At 35.6% G+C, this 15,717-nt stretch overlaps 4 protein-coding genes across 4 annotated transcripts; 2 read left to right on the plus strand and 2 right to left on the minus strand.

The window, feature by feature from the left end:
* Positions 1-347: 347 nt before the first annotated feature.
* EIN_164050 (cytoskeletal protein Sojo, putative) lies at positions 348-2,408 on the minus strand (the record flags this gene model as incomplete). Its single annotated transcript, XM_004255748.1, has 1 exon — positions 348-2,408. One exon carries the CDS (start codon positions 2,406-2,408, stop codon positions 348-350), a length of 2,061 nt encoding a protein of 686 aa, XP_004255796.1.
* Positions 2,409-3,771: 1,363 nt separating this feature from the next.
* Positions 3,772-5,022, plus strand: EIN_164060 (hypothetical protein; the record flags this gene model as incomplete). Its single annotated transcript, XM_004255749.1, has 1 exon — positions 3,772-5,022. One exon carries the CDS (start codon positions 3,772-3,774, stop codon positions 5,020-5,022), a length of 1,251 nt encoding a protein of 416 aa, XP_004255797.1.
* A 747-nt stretch (positions 5,023-5,769) lies between these two features.
* On the plus strand, positions 5,770-6,896 carry EIN_164070 (integral membrane protein sed5, putative; the record flags this gene model as incomplete). Its single annotated transcript, XM_004255750.1, has 2 exons — positions 5,770-6,043; positions 6,193-6,896. The coding sequence occupies 2 exons, from the start codon at positions 5,770-5,772 to the stop codon at positions 6,894-6,896; spliced, it is 978 nt and encodes a 325-aa protein (XP_004255798.1).
* Positions 6,897-7,205: 309 nt separating this feature from the next.
* EIN_164080 (hypothetical protein) lies at positions 7,206-14,270 on the minus strand (the record flags this gene model as incomplete). Its single annotated transcript, XM_004255751.1, has 1 exon — positions 7,206-14,270. The coding sequence occupies one exon, from the start codon at positions 14,268-14,270 to the stop codon at positions 7,206-7,208; it is 7,065 nt and encodes a 2,354-aa protein (XP_004255799.1).
* Positions 14,271-15,717: the final 1,447 nt, after the last annotated feature.

Genomic DNA, 15,717 nt, shown 5'->3' on the forward strand with positions numbered 1-15,717 from the left:
TTGGTTACTGGTTTTTGAAAATAAACCAACATATCCTCCAAAAACCTGATTATTTGGGGATTTTTCCATAACAAGGAAACTATTTACCAAAAAAAAGGGTTAATTTAGTCTGGTCCCTGGTTTATGATTTGGTCCCTGGTTTTTCCTGTATCTGTAGTTGAATTATTTATTTAATTCTGATATGTTAATAGTTCGAACAAAAAATTCATTCACTCAGTCTCTTTATTCATTTTCTTTACTTGTCGCGTTAAGTCTTCAACCTGCTTCTCTTTCTGTCAAATTTCGTGAGTCGTTATATTTCATTTCAAATCAATAAATGTTAAATCAAATCGTTCCACAACATACATTTAAAATAATACAAATAACAAACGCAAAGAAAGGTTTTCTGTGACAACTTCTTGTAAAACATTTTGGAATTGCGCTGCAACGTCTTTAACCCCCTTCTGGTTCATCGCTTTACCAAACGTCGATCTGAGATATTGTCCGACTGTTTGTCCTTTCCACATCATAAGTTCCTCCTCTTTCTTAATCATACCCATCTCCAATTCTTCTATATGTTGAAGATACCCCGCTTTCTCCATTTGTAACTCTCCAATCTTCTCTCCAAGTACCATGACTTGTTCTTCTCCAACCGCCTTTGGTGTTTTCGTTTTATCGATCGATGTGTATTTGCTTGCGTTTTTCTTCTCCGTTTTTTCTTTCAAATTTCTTTCCTCGGCGGCTCTCGAAGCGGAAAGTAATACAGCATATTTCATATTCGCTTCTAATATAGCTTCTTTGTCCTTCTTCGCATCCAACAAATCCTTCTTAAGCCCATCAATTTCCATTTGGTACTTCATGACACTTTCACTCTTACTATTGTTCATTTCAACAACTCTCTTCATCATCACTTCTTCATTTTCTTTCATCTTTTGTTGGACTTCCTTATTTTCCCTCGTCTTATCTGCACTTTCTTTTTGCAATCTCTCAATCTCACTTCTCATTTCTTTTTCTTGAGATTCGCGTTCGAGATTATTCCTTTTCTTCTCTTCGACCATCTCCGTTACGATTTTCTCAATCTCAGCGTTCTTTGTTTCCATTTCAGTTTTTTGTTTCATCAATAACTCATTTTCGTTCCGCAACGTTTGATTTTTATTATTCAGATCGGTCATCACAATCTCATTTTTTTGATTTTTCATTTCTTCTTCATCAATTTTTGCTTGCATTTCGCGAATTTTGTTTTTGTTTTCTTCATCTGCACCACTCAAATAATCGTTCTGACTTTGTAACTCTTCTACTCGCAATTCTGTTGTTTGTTTCTGAGTTCTGAGATCGTTCATCTCATTTTCAATGTTTTGCGCAAGCTTCTTTCCACTTTCCAGCTCCTCGTTCCGCTTTTGTAAATCTTGGTACTCATTTTTAAGATCACTGAGTTCTACTTGTAAAGCTACTTTTTGTTCGCTCATCAGAGCATTATCACTCTCTAATTGTTTTTTGTTTTTTTCGTTCTCCAAATTATTTTTATCTAACATATCTCGAAGAGTGATTTCCTTTTGTTTAAGTTCATCGTTTTCATTTTTCCACTTTTCTTCGCTTTCACTTTTGGCTTTTTCAATTGCGTCGTTCCGAGCCTTCTCAATCTCGCTTTCAATATTTGCTTTGTAAAGCGCCTCGTTGTCAGCTATTGTTTTTTGTAGTTTGTCAATAGTTTCTTTATAGTTTTTCTCTTTCCCATCAAATGCGTCGATGTTCATTTTTAGTTCTTCGATCTCGTTTTTTGTTATCAAAATTTTCCCAATTTTTTCGTTTTCCATTTTCACGATTTTTTCCGTGAGTTCCGTGACTTTTGACTGTTCGTCGCTTTCGTTCCGCCCATTTTCCAGATTTGAAATCACGACTTTTCTGATTTGGGCGATGATTTCTGGGAGAATATTCTGCAACGTGGCGACAATTTTTTCCGCGTCAGCATTTATAGTTCCTGTCAATGGGTCTGAATTTTCTTTTGTGATTTTTTTCAGAGTTTCAGTTTGAATTGTTTGAGTTGTTGTGTCAATCTTTTGTTCTAATGATGTTTTAACGGCTTCCCAGTTTACACCTTTCGTTGCCATCGAACGTTGGAGTTGATCTATTAATTCATCTTTCTTTTTTAACTTTTCTTCAAGTTGGGTATTCTGGTCTAACATCATTCGTGTATTTTCTTTCATAGTATCAAATTTAGTTCGGTACTCTTCAGCCATTTGTTCTTGAACCTCATTCACAAGTTGAGCCTTTTCAGCTTCGTTTGCAGAGTCATCCTTTTTACCAAAAAAAGAGGTCTTTTTATTTTTTTTCAAACTCGAAATCTCCTCTTTAAGTTTCTTTTCTTTCTCTTGCCACTCTTTCCGATCTTTTTCATACTTCTCGCGCTCTCTCTCAGCTTTTTTATCCATTCTTACGTTGTGAGTATTTTGCAGTTTTTTATAGTTCCAAAATGTATTAAAATCGAAAAGTTTTCTTATTGTATTTATATAATTTCATTATTTATTTAGTTTAAAAATAAATTAAAAAAATAAAAAAAAAACATTTAATAAATTTAATTGTTATAATAAATTTATCAAATTTAAAATCGTTACAATATTTATTGTAACGATTTTAACTATAATAAATATTATTAATTATTTTTATTAAAAAAACAATTTAAATTTTATAATATTTTTTTATTATACATATGGTTTACCTGATTATTTAATTATAGATTGTCTTCAATTTCACAAAAGTCATAAGTTATGACTTCTAATTTCCCCGAAAATTTAGTATTAATTGTCCTTATTAATATAGATATATTCAACAACACAATTCTCCCAACAAGTTTGATGTATTTGTTATTGTTTGGTTAATTAAAATTTTAATGCGTTTTTTATAGTTTAAAAATAGTTTATTTACTACATAGTTGTAATAGATATTTATATTGATGCTAAAAACAAAATAATGGTGTCAATTATGCGATAATGCGGTTAACGAAATCAGAATTTATTTTTTTATTTTTTTCTTGTTTTTTATCTTAGTTCAAGGAACTATACTGTGCTTGAATCTATTTATAATTAATTCGTTTTATTGTAAAAAAGAATTTATTAATTTTTACTATATAATTATAATTTTTATATAAATACTTTGAAACAAAATAGAAAGATGAGGGGAGAAAATAGTCTAGTAAAAAAAATTATATTTATTCTATTAAAATGTTCAATGACGTATTAAAAAACCATACTTAATTAATACAATAAACTATAAATATAATAACGATCTACCCAAATGACAGGCTAAAATTACATGGGAAAGTGGTTTTGTTTTCATAACAATCCCGTATTTTTACGACAAAAATGTTTAAATATTTACAAGTTTTAGTCAACCGGAAATAGAACTCTTTTTTTTATCCACCAAATTGACTTTTGTCAAAACCCTTTAAAAATTCAACACAAATTGTTATTCTCCTCTCAGAATTGCGTTCCATTCGTATTATCAAGATCCAAAAAAAAGATTCAATTCTTATGAGTTTAGCAACGGGCATCCTCGCGCACAAGAAAAAGAAAAAAAGAAAAAAGGAGAGATGGGAATAGATCCGCAAATAAAGTGACGAAAAAAATTTAAATCACACAAAAAACTTAATTCGTGGAAAAAGGGAAGAAATCCCGAATTGACACGAAAATAAAAAGGAAAATACCAAGCAATAATCGACAAGAAAAAGATGAGGAGGAAATAGGTAATTGAAGTCAAAGGGAGAAGAAAAAAAAACTGAGATCAGGATAATCAAACATGAATTTGTGTGTGTTCAACGTCGAGGCGGTCGGGAGTCTTCATAATGAAGACTATGCGCCGAACCGATTGTCGCACATAGTAGAAGCGATCCGGACCATTCTGAAGACAAATTATTACACGTATTATGTGGTGATCATTCAAGACGCCACATCGACTTTGGCAATATCACCCACTAAAGATCGGACTGCCATCGACAAACTCGAAAATTTGAAGACGACCTCCGCCCCTCCACACCCGTTTAGAAGCTTGCGACAATCACTTTTTGTCGCAAGACAACAAGCTTGGGACTCCGTCCATATCGTCTCATTCATTTCTTCGGAAGAAGCACTTTCGGATGTCGTCTTACGACAAAATGAGTTGCAAACCCTTCGTAACTTCCATATCCACTTCGTTCTTCTTGGAGACGTTTTGACTCCTACTAGCCACACTAGAACGTTGGTCCGATCGTTGGCTCGAAGACAATCGCGCGGATGGACCGTCACCGAAAACGACTTAAACAAAAAGCGGCCTTACGACAGACTCTTAATGAGAATGTCCGAAGGCATCGCTATCGTCCCAAGAAGAAAACCAAGAAGACAATTCCCACATATGAAAGCAGGCCAAGTCCCCTCTGAATCTAAGGCTGGCAAATTCATATCGTGCAAAATTGTCTCCCACCCAACAGATGATAAAGTCATGATGATACCAGTTCCTATAGTTTCAAGACAACAAGTTCTAGCCACTTTACAGTGTGGTCGATGCACAATTAAAGACGGGAAATGCGTTTCTTCAAACGAAATTGGCACTCTCTGTTTTGTTGAGTTGTCACCAATTTTATTTAAAGTCGTTTGGAGGACAGAAATCGATTTTGAAGGTATGACGATGTTTTACGGCGAGGCGACAACAAGAATCGTCGAGAACGGTAACAACCAATTTCTCGTGATCGATACAAAACGCGGAAAGGAAAGCAACCAGTCTGTGTATTGGACAACCAGCGGAGCCGAAGAGTTCAGTGAGATCATGGAGCTGGCAATGCAGCAAGAGATTCCTCAGAGCTACACAAAGATCATGCAAACGATTTGGGATGACAACAAACAAACATTGATAAACATGGAGGAGAAGTACATGAACATGAAGAAAGAGAAGGACATTGTGGATAAGGTGGATGAGGAATACACTAAGTCGGAAGAAAGTCGCGAGAAGGCCGAGGTGAACAGAGTCGTCAGACACGACGACAAAAAGTCCGAGGGTAAGGAGAGCGACAACTGAACAGGTGTTGCAGCGTAATTTTTGTTGTTTTGTATCCCCTTCTTGTTTTTACTCACAATTTCCTGCTAAAATCCGGGTTTATCCATCCATTCATTCTGCCTAAAGATTGAGATTATCTCATTTGGAATCATTTTTTTTTGTGGAAAGATTGCTCAAACTATAATGAATTTTAGTATAATTATTCATTTTTTGGAAAGAAAAGCTAAATATGCCAACAATAAAAGTTGAAGTGAAAAAGTAATTTAAGAATTTTCATGGAATTATTAATAATAATACTTTAACTATTGAAAGATCAGTTAAATAATTATATTTTTGTGGTTCTGGTTAAAATACAAGATTGTTTTTGATAATATTAGTAAAAAAACAACTATACTATGAAGTAGTTTAACTATTTTTTTAAATACATTATTTTTCTTGGTTAATGGTTTGTTTTATCTTCACTAACTTGATAAAAGTAAAATAAAAAAGAATTATTAAATTTTAATCAATTTAACCTATATAATAACTACACAAATGTTATTTTATATAACTTAAATAATTATTTAACTATATAATTTAATTTTTTAGTATTTTTAATACTCTATAAAATTATTATATATGTTGATATATTTTATAAAACAATACTAGAAACAGTATATAATATTATTATAATTTATATAAAATAAACTAATTATAATTTATATTACAAATAATATAATACATTTAATTATAATAATAAACATCAACGATGTGGATAAAAAAGTCAAAATGACGTCAATTTTCGGGATAAAAAAAAGTCACCCCATAAACTCTTTTGTGTTAAAAATGCTTGGAGTTTCAAACAATGTCTTTGACCGAACCCCTCAGTTCCGTCGTTTTGTTCAACAGAAAACCGGATCGGATTATGATTTAAGTCGCTCTAAGTCCGCCCCACCGACCAAATCAGAGATGTTAAATGATATAAAAATTTTTAACAAAACGACAACTTCGCTCTTTGCCAATATCAACAAAATAGCTGCGAAGCTCACGAAGTTGACCGAGCGTTTGTTTTTTTATTCTTATTAATAACATACTAATATTTTCCTTTCAAGAGGATATTAGTATACGGAATAACAACATTATAGTTCTGAATAGAAAGTGTATATTTAATTCATAAATATAGTAATTATATTAATAAGTATTAACTTACAGTTGCGAAGTCCAAGTCGCTGTTTGAAGAGCAGCAAAATGGGATGCAAATCCAACGCCTGACGAGTGAAATCCATCAAGACTTACAGCGGGTGAATTTGGACATGAAAAATGCGCAAAAGCAATCTCTTGATTTACACAGTAAATATCCTCCATCAAATCAGACGGAAGCGCATCGCGACGTTGTTTGTAAACACTTGGACTACCTCTTAAAGAACACGACAAAGAGTTTTACCGACGTTTTACAAATTCGTGCGGAGTCGATCAAAGCGCAGCAAGAGAAAAAAGAAAAGTACATCGCACCGGGACAGAATAGCGGGGTGTACCAACGGAATATGACGGGGTTCTCGTTCCACGACGAGCCTTTGGGTACAGACCAAAACGTCGAGGTCGACATCCCCCAGTCGACTTCACTCACTATGAGCACTGAACACTTAGAAGAGCGTGTCCAAGGCGTTCAATCGATCGAGAGGATGTTAAATGACTTGTTAGGGTTATACAACCATATCACCTTCTTGGTCACAACACAAGAGGAAATGGTCAAACGAATCGATGAAAACACAGAACAAGCTGTTTTTAATGTAGAAGAAGGTCATTCACAATTGCAAGACGCTCTTAAAGCTGTGTCGAGTAACAGAGGGCTGATCGTCAAAAGTCTCCTCGTCGTCTTGTTCTTTGCTATCGTCTTCCTCGTGTTCTTCTTATAACTTATGGTATTGGTTCATTTCTATCACGTTTATTAGCGAAGCGCAATTTCCTTCCTTGCAATTCATTTGAAAATTTTGTGGTTGAATATAATGAGTTTTGGTATTAAAAATGAGTGGTGTGAGAAAGTGGCCTTCAATTGATTATCTTATTACAATTAAAACTATATGCAGTTTCATTTCTTTTTAATAAAACTTCCTCTGTAAAACGTGTGTTTAAAAAACATCTGTACAAGAATTTGACCTTCTGTTGTCCCTTTTCTCGAATACATTATAATAATAAAACCAAATCAAAGTTATAAATAAAACAGCTCACACCCAAGGGCACCATCCTTCATACATGACCCCCAAATTCTCATCGGACTTCGCCTGTTTAATCAAGTACTGAGCTTGTGATCTTTCAGAGAGTACCATTCCGTCTACTCTTCCTTCCAGAAAGTTGTTAACATTTTCCATTGGGTTTAATTGGATATCGCTCTTCCCCAACACGACAGCGTCTCTTGATGATTTCTTCCCCTTCATATAGTTCCACAAGATTTCCACAAATGTCATAACAACGTCTTTATGGTGTCTGAACACACTTAGAGCTGCAGTACACACATCTAAGAAGAGCCCCTCATCTTTCGTAGCACCAAGACAATCTCTGATGTTCAATGTGAATCGGAATGGGACTATTTCAGGCACATTCATTAATAATCCTTTAAAGAAAATGGCATCAAAATCAATATGAACGACTCCCCCCTCTTTAGTATCTAATAAAATGTTCTCCAAGTGTCGATCGCCTATCCCAATCAACGCGCCGACCATCGAATTCACCGCAGTGGTCTTAATATAGTTACACCGAGCCTCCGTCTGTGCGTGGGGTGTTTTAAAGCATTCATTAAATTTGTCATATAACACTCCGCTGTGCTTTAATGTATACCTCTTGAACTCTCTGATTTTCGCTTCCTTTGTCAGTCGTTTGTCGGTCATTGCCTTCACGTCACTTGACGTCGGGAGGCGATTTGCAATGAATTTCTTAATAGGAATTGTGTTTGACACGAACTCGAGGAGGCCCGTGCAGTTCGCGATAGGGAAGACACAATACGTCCGCACACTGACGCCAAACATCGACGTCTGTGGGGATGTTTCAAACAAGTGATTGAGTGCTCCGAAGAGTTCCTCGACCATTTTATCCTTTTGAATATCGTCGTCCGACTTTAATATGAAATTGAATGAAACGTTTTCGTTGTATGTGAGGATATTGATCTTCTTTGGTTTCTGTAATGAAGCGAATACGTTGTAATAATTGTTGATACTTTTGATCTTTGGCGGATTCATTTCAAACGGCGAGAAGTCACTTTCGATGTATGAATTGGGGACTTTAATCGTCATACTCTTCTGTATCGGTACTATTAAGTTCTTCCAATTCGTCGTGAACAGATCTTTAACTCGCGAATAGACGTGTGTGTTCTTCGCAGACAACATCTCTAGTTTCCCGTGCGTCGTCTTATCAGAAGAAAATTCAGAGAGGTACGAACAGAACAGTTTCATCTCATTCGCTATCCGTTTCACATTCGCATTAATATCTTTCGCCTCTTTTAAGACTACACTCGCATTCTCGTTATTCTCCATCCACCAATATACCATATGCCAACACACTTGATCGGGATATTTCGCTAATGTCTCAACTAATATCTTCCGTATAAACGATTCTTTGAATGAACTCGACTGCATTTGTGTAATAATTTGTGGCAGAAAAGGGTACCAAATATATCGCGGAAATTCATCAACGATCTTATACATAAAGCGATTCACTAATTTCGAGTCACGCTTCCCCACACACTCCTTCGCTAACACTAATATCCTCGGTACTATTTCATAATGGAACTTAAACCCATTCTCTAATGAAAATACATAACACCGCAACACTTCAAAACTCTCCTCATTCTCTTTGCGCGTGTCATCTAAATACCTCCCATACCGATAAAACCCTTTTGTCATCAATTGGTTCGACCGTAAGATCCCAAACGGCTCGACCCGGTCTCCGACAGCTTTCTTATACCACTGAATGACATCTTCCCGACACATGTGGTTCTCCTCCATCAACATCGCCAATTTCAACGCTATCCGTGACTTCAATTCGTCATCTTTGACATTCGAAGAAACTATTTTGTGATACAAAAATTCAAGAGTCTTGATCGTCCCAAAACTCGGGTTCTGCTTGTGGTCGATGATACACTGCGTCATCCACACCCAAAACTTTTGTGGCGAACATGACTCCTCCCTCGCCATTTTACCTGCAGTGTAACAGTACTGTCGAGCTTTCTCAAATTTCTTGTCGTGAAGTGCCAATTTACTGAGCTTCAAACACACATTTAAGATCGTTTGCTTGCACCTTTGGTCTTTTTCGTTGAGTGATAGTGCGAGGGTTTGTGTGAAAAAGTGTGTTTTAACAGGGAGTTCTTTCAGTAACAGACCTCCGTGCACTAAGAGTATCGTCTCCGCGTTCTTCAGTGACTTCCCAAACATCTCAAGACGCTTTTCCAAATACAAGTAATTGACTTTGATATCTTCATCATATTTTGGTGTTGGTTTCACTCTCGCAAATGTGTTCTGTGTATTGCTGATATTACTTTTCATTGAATTCAGAGTATTTATAGTGTTACTACTGTTGTTGACATTGACACAGTTGAAGTATTGAATATCATACAAGATATGTAGCTTCTTTAAAGTCTCATACGCACTTTCATATGAACTCGCAAGCTCTTCAAACAACCTCTCCGACAACGTGTCACTCAGTTCTTTAAATGCATTCTCGTCGTATTGAACCAACAACTTTCCTATGTCTTGAAACTCAAGACTCTTCCAATTCTCTTCTTCAATCGTTTTCATCTTAATCGGTGTAACACTATTCATCCCACTCCTCACGACTCGCCGCAACGTCAATTCACTCTCCGTACACTCCATCGGAAAGTCAATATTATTCTCGTCACACCTCACATCGACAGGGCGTTGGTCAACGGATATCCAATTGAGCGACTCTCTCTTCCAATACTCCGCTTCTTGGAACTTCCCTAGTCTATAAGAAACTAAGCACATCTTCCCTACTTCCTCTTTCGATATCCCATTCTCGATCTTCGACAACGAGGCGCGCGGTTCGCCACTCCCATTAATTTCATTTTCCTTTATATGATTGTCAAGGAGGACATACGCGCGCTCATACGAATGCACGCGTATCGCCGAATTGACTAAATACCCCTTGTCGATCTCCGATATGAACTTCGTGAGTGTTTTGTCGTCAAGCAAATTCATAAAGTCGATCGACTCGAAGATCAGTTGTGCTGCAAAGACCTCGTCGATATTCGTTTCCGTCTCATTTCCCCTCTCCCCGATGATTTCCAAGACTCGATTAATCTCTTTCAAGAACAAATTTTTGGTTTCCAAGGAACACGACACGATCATGTTTAAGAGTGCTAATGGGAAGATGTATCGAATCAATTTGAACTGACACGCAAATTTTGGTTCTTTGACAATCCACAAGGAATACTCAAAGATATCAGCTTCATCACTTCTCACCTTTTCACTTCTAAGACGTCGAATGATCTCAGAGAGTATCGACAGAACCCACTCGTAGTACCTCATTGTACTTTTGTTGTCCAGAAATTGCTCTGGGGGAAACCCAATTTTCACATCCGCCGTCGTGTTAATTGACATATACGAGTTGTTAATCAATTGGACAATATCATTCTGTTCTTGTGTCAAATTGGTCACTATCAAGTTCTTCCGATTCGGAATATCTTCCATCTTCTCAGCCATTTTCACTAATCCCATGATCACATATAACAACGTCTCACTCCCCCCTCTCTCCATCAATTCACGTAATAAATAATTCCCTAATAGTTCATTAACTATATCCTTCTTCCGAGCATTGATCATCTTCTCAAAGTTGTCGAGGGGCTCGATCCGGATTTTCCCGGGCGGGATTGCCCCAATTAATCCAAAGATTTTGCCGACTTCATGTTCCATCTCTTTCTTCCCACGACTGATGTGATACAACAAATTGATGATTTTGTTCAGCTCTTCGACGCGATACGAAGACGCTAAGATGTTGCTCTCATTTTGCTCTAAAAAGAGATACACCTTATGCAACAAATAGACCTTTGTCTTACTCGACTTCGACTCTTTTAACACACTAAGAATCGTCTTGAACTTCACCGCGTTCTCTTCAAACAGAAATTCGGTGTTCCCAACAACGCCAAAATTCGGGAGAATACCAACTATCTCTTTACTACACGTTTGAAGGTCATTCAAGATCTCACACACTATTGTAATGACATCTTCACTCTGCTTGTTCTTGTTAAATATCTCAAGCGTCTCTAATGCAATCTCCACAGCTATCTCTGGACACGTTTTGAAGATACACATCCGCCGCAACATATGGAGAATATCGACATATCGACTGTTGTTCCCATTCTCATTCAACACTCTCTCCGTGAACTGTCGGATGATCTTCAGTATCATGTACCGTATCCGCGTGACGTCTCCATTCAATTCCAAAAATCGTTTCACTGCGTTAAACCCATCGTTCCACCCAAACACGTTCTCTGAGACCGGCGCTATCCCCAAGACAGAACGGACGCGATTCACAAAGAGAAGACTATACTTTGTACTGACGTACTCCAGTGGGCCAATTGGAGTGTTCTTAATTTCGCTATTCAATTCCGGCAAGAGACTTTGATACACCTTTTCAAGTACTATTTTGGTCTGTGGAAACAGCGACGAATTCGTTCGCAATAAAAAGTGTTCAAAAATGCTCGATTTGTCATTCTTTAACAACTCCACTATTTGTGCCTGCGCGGCTTGGCCTAAAGAAGAAAAGAGACTCGAATATTCCCGCAACACATTCTCTAATTTGTCAATTGCATTCTTCGATACCCAGTCATGAAAGACTTTGAAATAGATCTGCAGCCTGATGTTAATAAAGTTCTTGTAGGTAGTAAAACAGTCGATTCGCGTGACTTCACGGATGTCTATAGAGTAACTATCTTCCATCTCTTTTGTCTTCGAGAGATCTTCATAGACAAGTTTGGGCAATACACTCTCCTTCCTCATTTCAATGAACTTTTCGAAGCCCCCACCTCTCTCTTCAATGAAGTACTTCTCGAAGATGTCACGATATGGTCTTCTCGACATGATGAATAACGTCTTGTCCAATTCCCGATGTAAATTGAAGAGTTCTTCAACCGTCTTGGCATGTTCCTTTGCAGCACATTTCTTGAGAACTTCAAGCACTCGCGCACGAACCACACTGTTCTCAAAGAACATTTTGTCTTGCAATAAATGCTCAATGATGATCCCTATCTCGACTGAACCAAACTCCCCTATTAATTCTAAAATGATACGATATATCACAAGTCGATCTCTCACATCCTCCTTGTCAAAGAGCTTTTGTACAATAATTGTATAATACCACAATGGATTGGTATTGTCCAAATTCACAGATACTATTGCCGTAAATCTAAATATGATTCGAAGGGTTTTGACGCATTCATTTGTGTATTCCACGTTCTTCAGATTGGTAACCAATGTTATGAAAGTCTCCACCTTTTCCTTTGCTCCCATTTTAATGTGGGCAACAAGTCTCGCGAATGACAGACATAGTTTATTTCGATGACAAAAAAAGAGACTGTCCCTTTGAAAGCAGTTACTTGTCATCTGTTCCATCGTTTTCAGTGTTCCATCCACCACAAAGTCTGTTGGTATAATCATTACAACAGACCTATCTCTCTTTTCATAGTCACACAGTGGACATCTGACTCGGCAGTCACACTCCCCTTCTTTCTTTCCTTCAATCAAATCGTTTGTACCACCCACCTTATCTCGTCGCATTTCTTTATTACAGAAGCATTGCGACAAATAGCAGAACACCTCTCCAAGTACCAGAAATTGGTCTTGTTGGATATTCAACGCCAATAGACTGGTATACACGTTTGTAAAGTACTTTCTGGACTTCTCCAGATTATATGGGATGAACTGCGGGAAGTGCGAGATGAAGCTTTTCATGATAACGTCGTTCTTGTCGCACGACATCACAAACTCGCTGACCTTTCTCGAGACCGTTGTGTGTCCTATATACAGACAGCTTAACAAGTAGTCGATCTCCTCTTTGTTGCCCTTCGGATTAGCTATGTACATATACAGAAGTGTTTTCAACTGTTCATAAATCGTCGTAAAAAAGATGTTGTCGTCGTCGAAAGTGATTTTGTCGTCGCTCGCCATCTCCACAAAGATGTACTGCAGTGATTTGAAGAACTCAACCCCATCTCGACGCTTCGTGTTTTTGACTAATGATGATATCGTCTCTTTAATAGTATCGCGGAGGAACACCACGCCTTCCGCAAGGGCTTTCTCGTACTTCTGTGTGTTCTCATTTAAGAAGACTAATACAGCAAAACAATTCTCGACGATCCGCGCCGTCGAGAAATTTGCGTTGTTCTTCATCTCGCGAAAAACGTCCGTTATAACTGTAAGTAAAAAATCGTCGGCGCCGTCGTCACTCCCGAGACTTCGCAACAACCATATGACGTCTTCTTTATTTCCAATACAAAGACTTTTCGCAAAGAGTTCAAAGAAATCGGTTGGCCGTCTTTTCCAGGTCTCAAACTTTTCATTGTTGGAACTCAACTGCTTCGCACTTAATAGGCTCACCATCAGGTGGAACATCTCCGGAGAGAGGCCTGGGTATATCCCTCTCAATACAACATCCCTCGATATAAACACAGTCTCAAGCGGCGTCGCCTCTAATACACGCTTGACGGAATTCCTCAATAGTCCATCCCGGTTCAAAAAGAGCCACTCAGCAAAGACTTTGAAAAAGGAGGTATTCATTACTACTTGACTGACACCGATCGTGTCAAAGATATCGGAGACACACTCGGATATAAATGGAGTCCGACAGCAATCATACTGGAGGAAAGTTCGTAAGAGCTCAAAAAATGGGCCGCGGAGCTTATAGAAGTGCTTCGACAACAAATTCGCAGATACACGAAGGCACCCACTTATGAACGCGACAACGTCGCGAGTGTCAATTGTGTCAAAGACAAAGTAAAAGGGGCATTGAAAGGTAACCGTGACGGTACCATGTGACGGGTGTTCCAAAAAATGTTTTTCAAGCGCTATTACAAATTGTGGGATTTGAGAATAGATTTTTTCTAATACAGTTTTCGTGGCGTTGTGAGACTCAATATATTTGCACACTCGTTCCGCTACTTGCCGATGTGATTTGAAATGTGATGACGTTTTGAATGAATTAATAAATTTGGCGATGTTTTCTTCATTGTCATTTTTGCTTAAACTCCTCCGAAGGAGTGTTTCAACTTCATTCGTTTCGTCCATCTCTTTTTTTTGTGTTTCCTCAATTTTTTATTATGTCACATTTAATATGGTTTAATTTTACTATTAAATTTAATGTAATGATTATTTGATAAAATATATAATAATAATAATAATAATAATAATAATAATAATAATAATAATAATAATAATAATAATAATAATAATAATAATAATAATAATAATAATAATAATAATAATAATAATAATAATAATAATAATTATAATTAGTAATTTGGTTAATAAAAAAACGCAAATAAATTAAAACCAACACAAAAAAACAGAAAAGAGTTTATGTCTGTTTGCTCCATTGTTTTATTTTTAGTATAATTAAAATTTAGTAAAAAACAAACATTTTTTAGTTAAATAGTTTTGATTTTTATCTTTATCAAAAAAAGTTTAAATAAATAAAACAACTATAATAATTTTGAAACAATGATAATTTTTATTATAAATTGTAGTTTTTTAATTGGAGAAAAAAAAGTTACCAATGTAAAAAGTTTTTTTGCTTTTGATACTTTAAACTATAAAAACACAGTAAAAAGTATCAAACAGTGTATCAACCTGTTAATAGCAAATTCTCTGGTTTCTTTAATAAACAGAGCTGAGATTTTCAAAATGATTGGAACAACAGAACAAATCAATGATATATTGATTTTACAGATAGCAAGAGACTGTCTTTGAAATATGCAGTTCACTTTATATATATTTTGTTTTAGAAAGAAGTCAATTTTACAACAAGAAGGATTCGTTCGACGGTGTTTTAAAAAAGTTTATAAGTCGAGCCATAGAGACAAAATAAACAAAAATTTTAGATATTTGGCTGTGGTGAAGGAACATTCAATATCTTTCTTTTTGTAATTGATGAAAGTTAAAACAAATAGTACTTGATAGTAATAATGTTATTATACAAAAATGTTAGTTAAATATTTTTTGTTTCAAAGTTGACAAAATAAAAAAAAATCTTTTTAATGTTTTAATTTATTCAAATTTGTAATGATATATTTATATTTATAATAGTTTTTTAATTAAAATTTTATTAAAAACAATTTAGTCAACATATTTTATACTTGAATTGTTAAATATCTTTTAAAACTGTTTATCAATTAAAAAATATTCAAATTAAATCAAAATATAGTACATGTTATTAGAGATGGTTGAAAAAAATAAAAATAATAACACAAAAAAATGGAAAAAATTGTTTGAATGTTGATTTGTGGATTTTGAAAGAAATACATAGTAATCGTTTTTTTAATTACTTAACTATAATTTATAACAATATATATATATAAAGTATAGTAGTTATTTTTGAATTAAAAAATTTTTATAAATAAAAAAAATATAAGACTGCAATAATTCCTAATTATTATATATAAATAATAATTGTTATAATATTTGATATTATATTATATTATTAAAATAACAATTCAGAATACACAGTCATTTTTCG

Source organism: Entamoeba invadens (assembly GCF_000330505.1).
Source record: "Entamoeba invadens IP1 unplaced genomic scaffold scaff_1105074725133, whole genome shotgun sequence".
Taxonomy (NCBI): Eukaryota; Evosea; order Mastigamoebida; family Endamoebidae; genus Entamoeba; species Entamoeba invadens.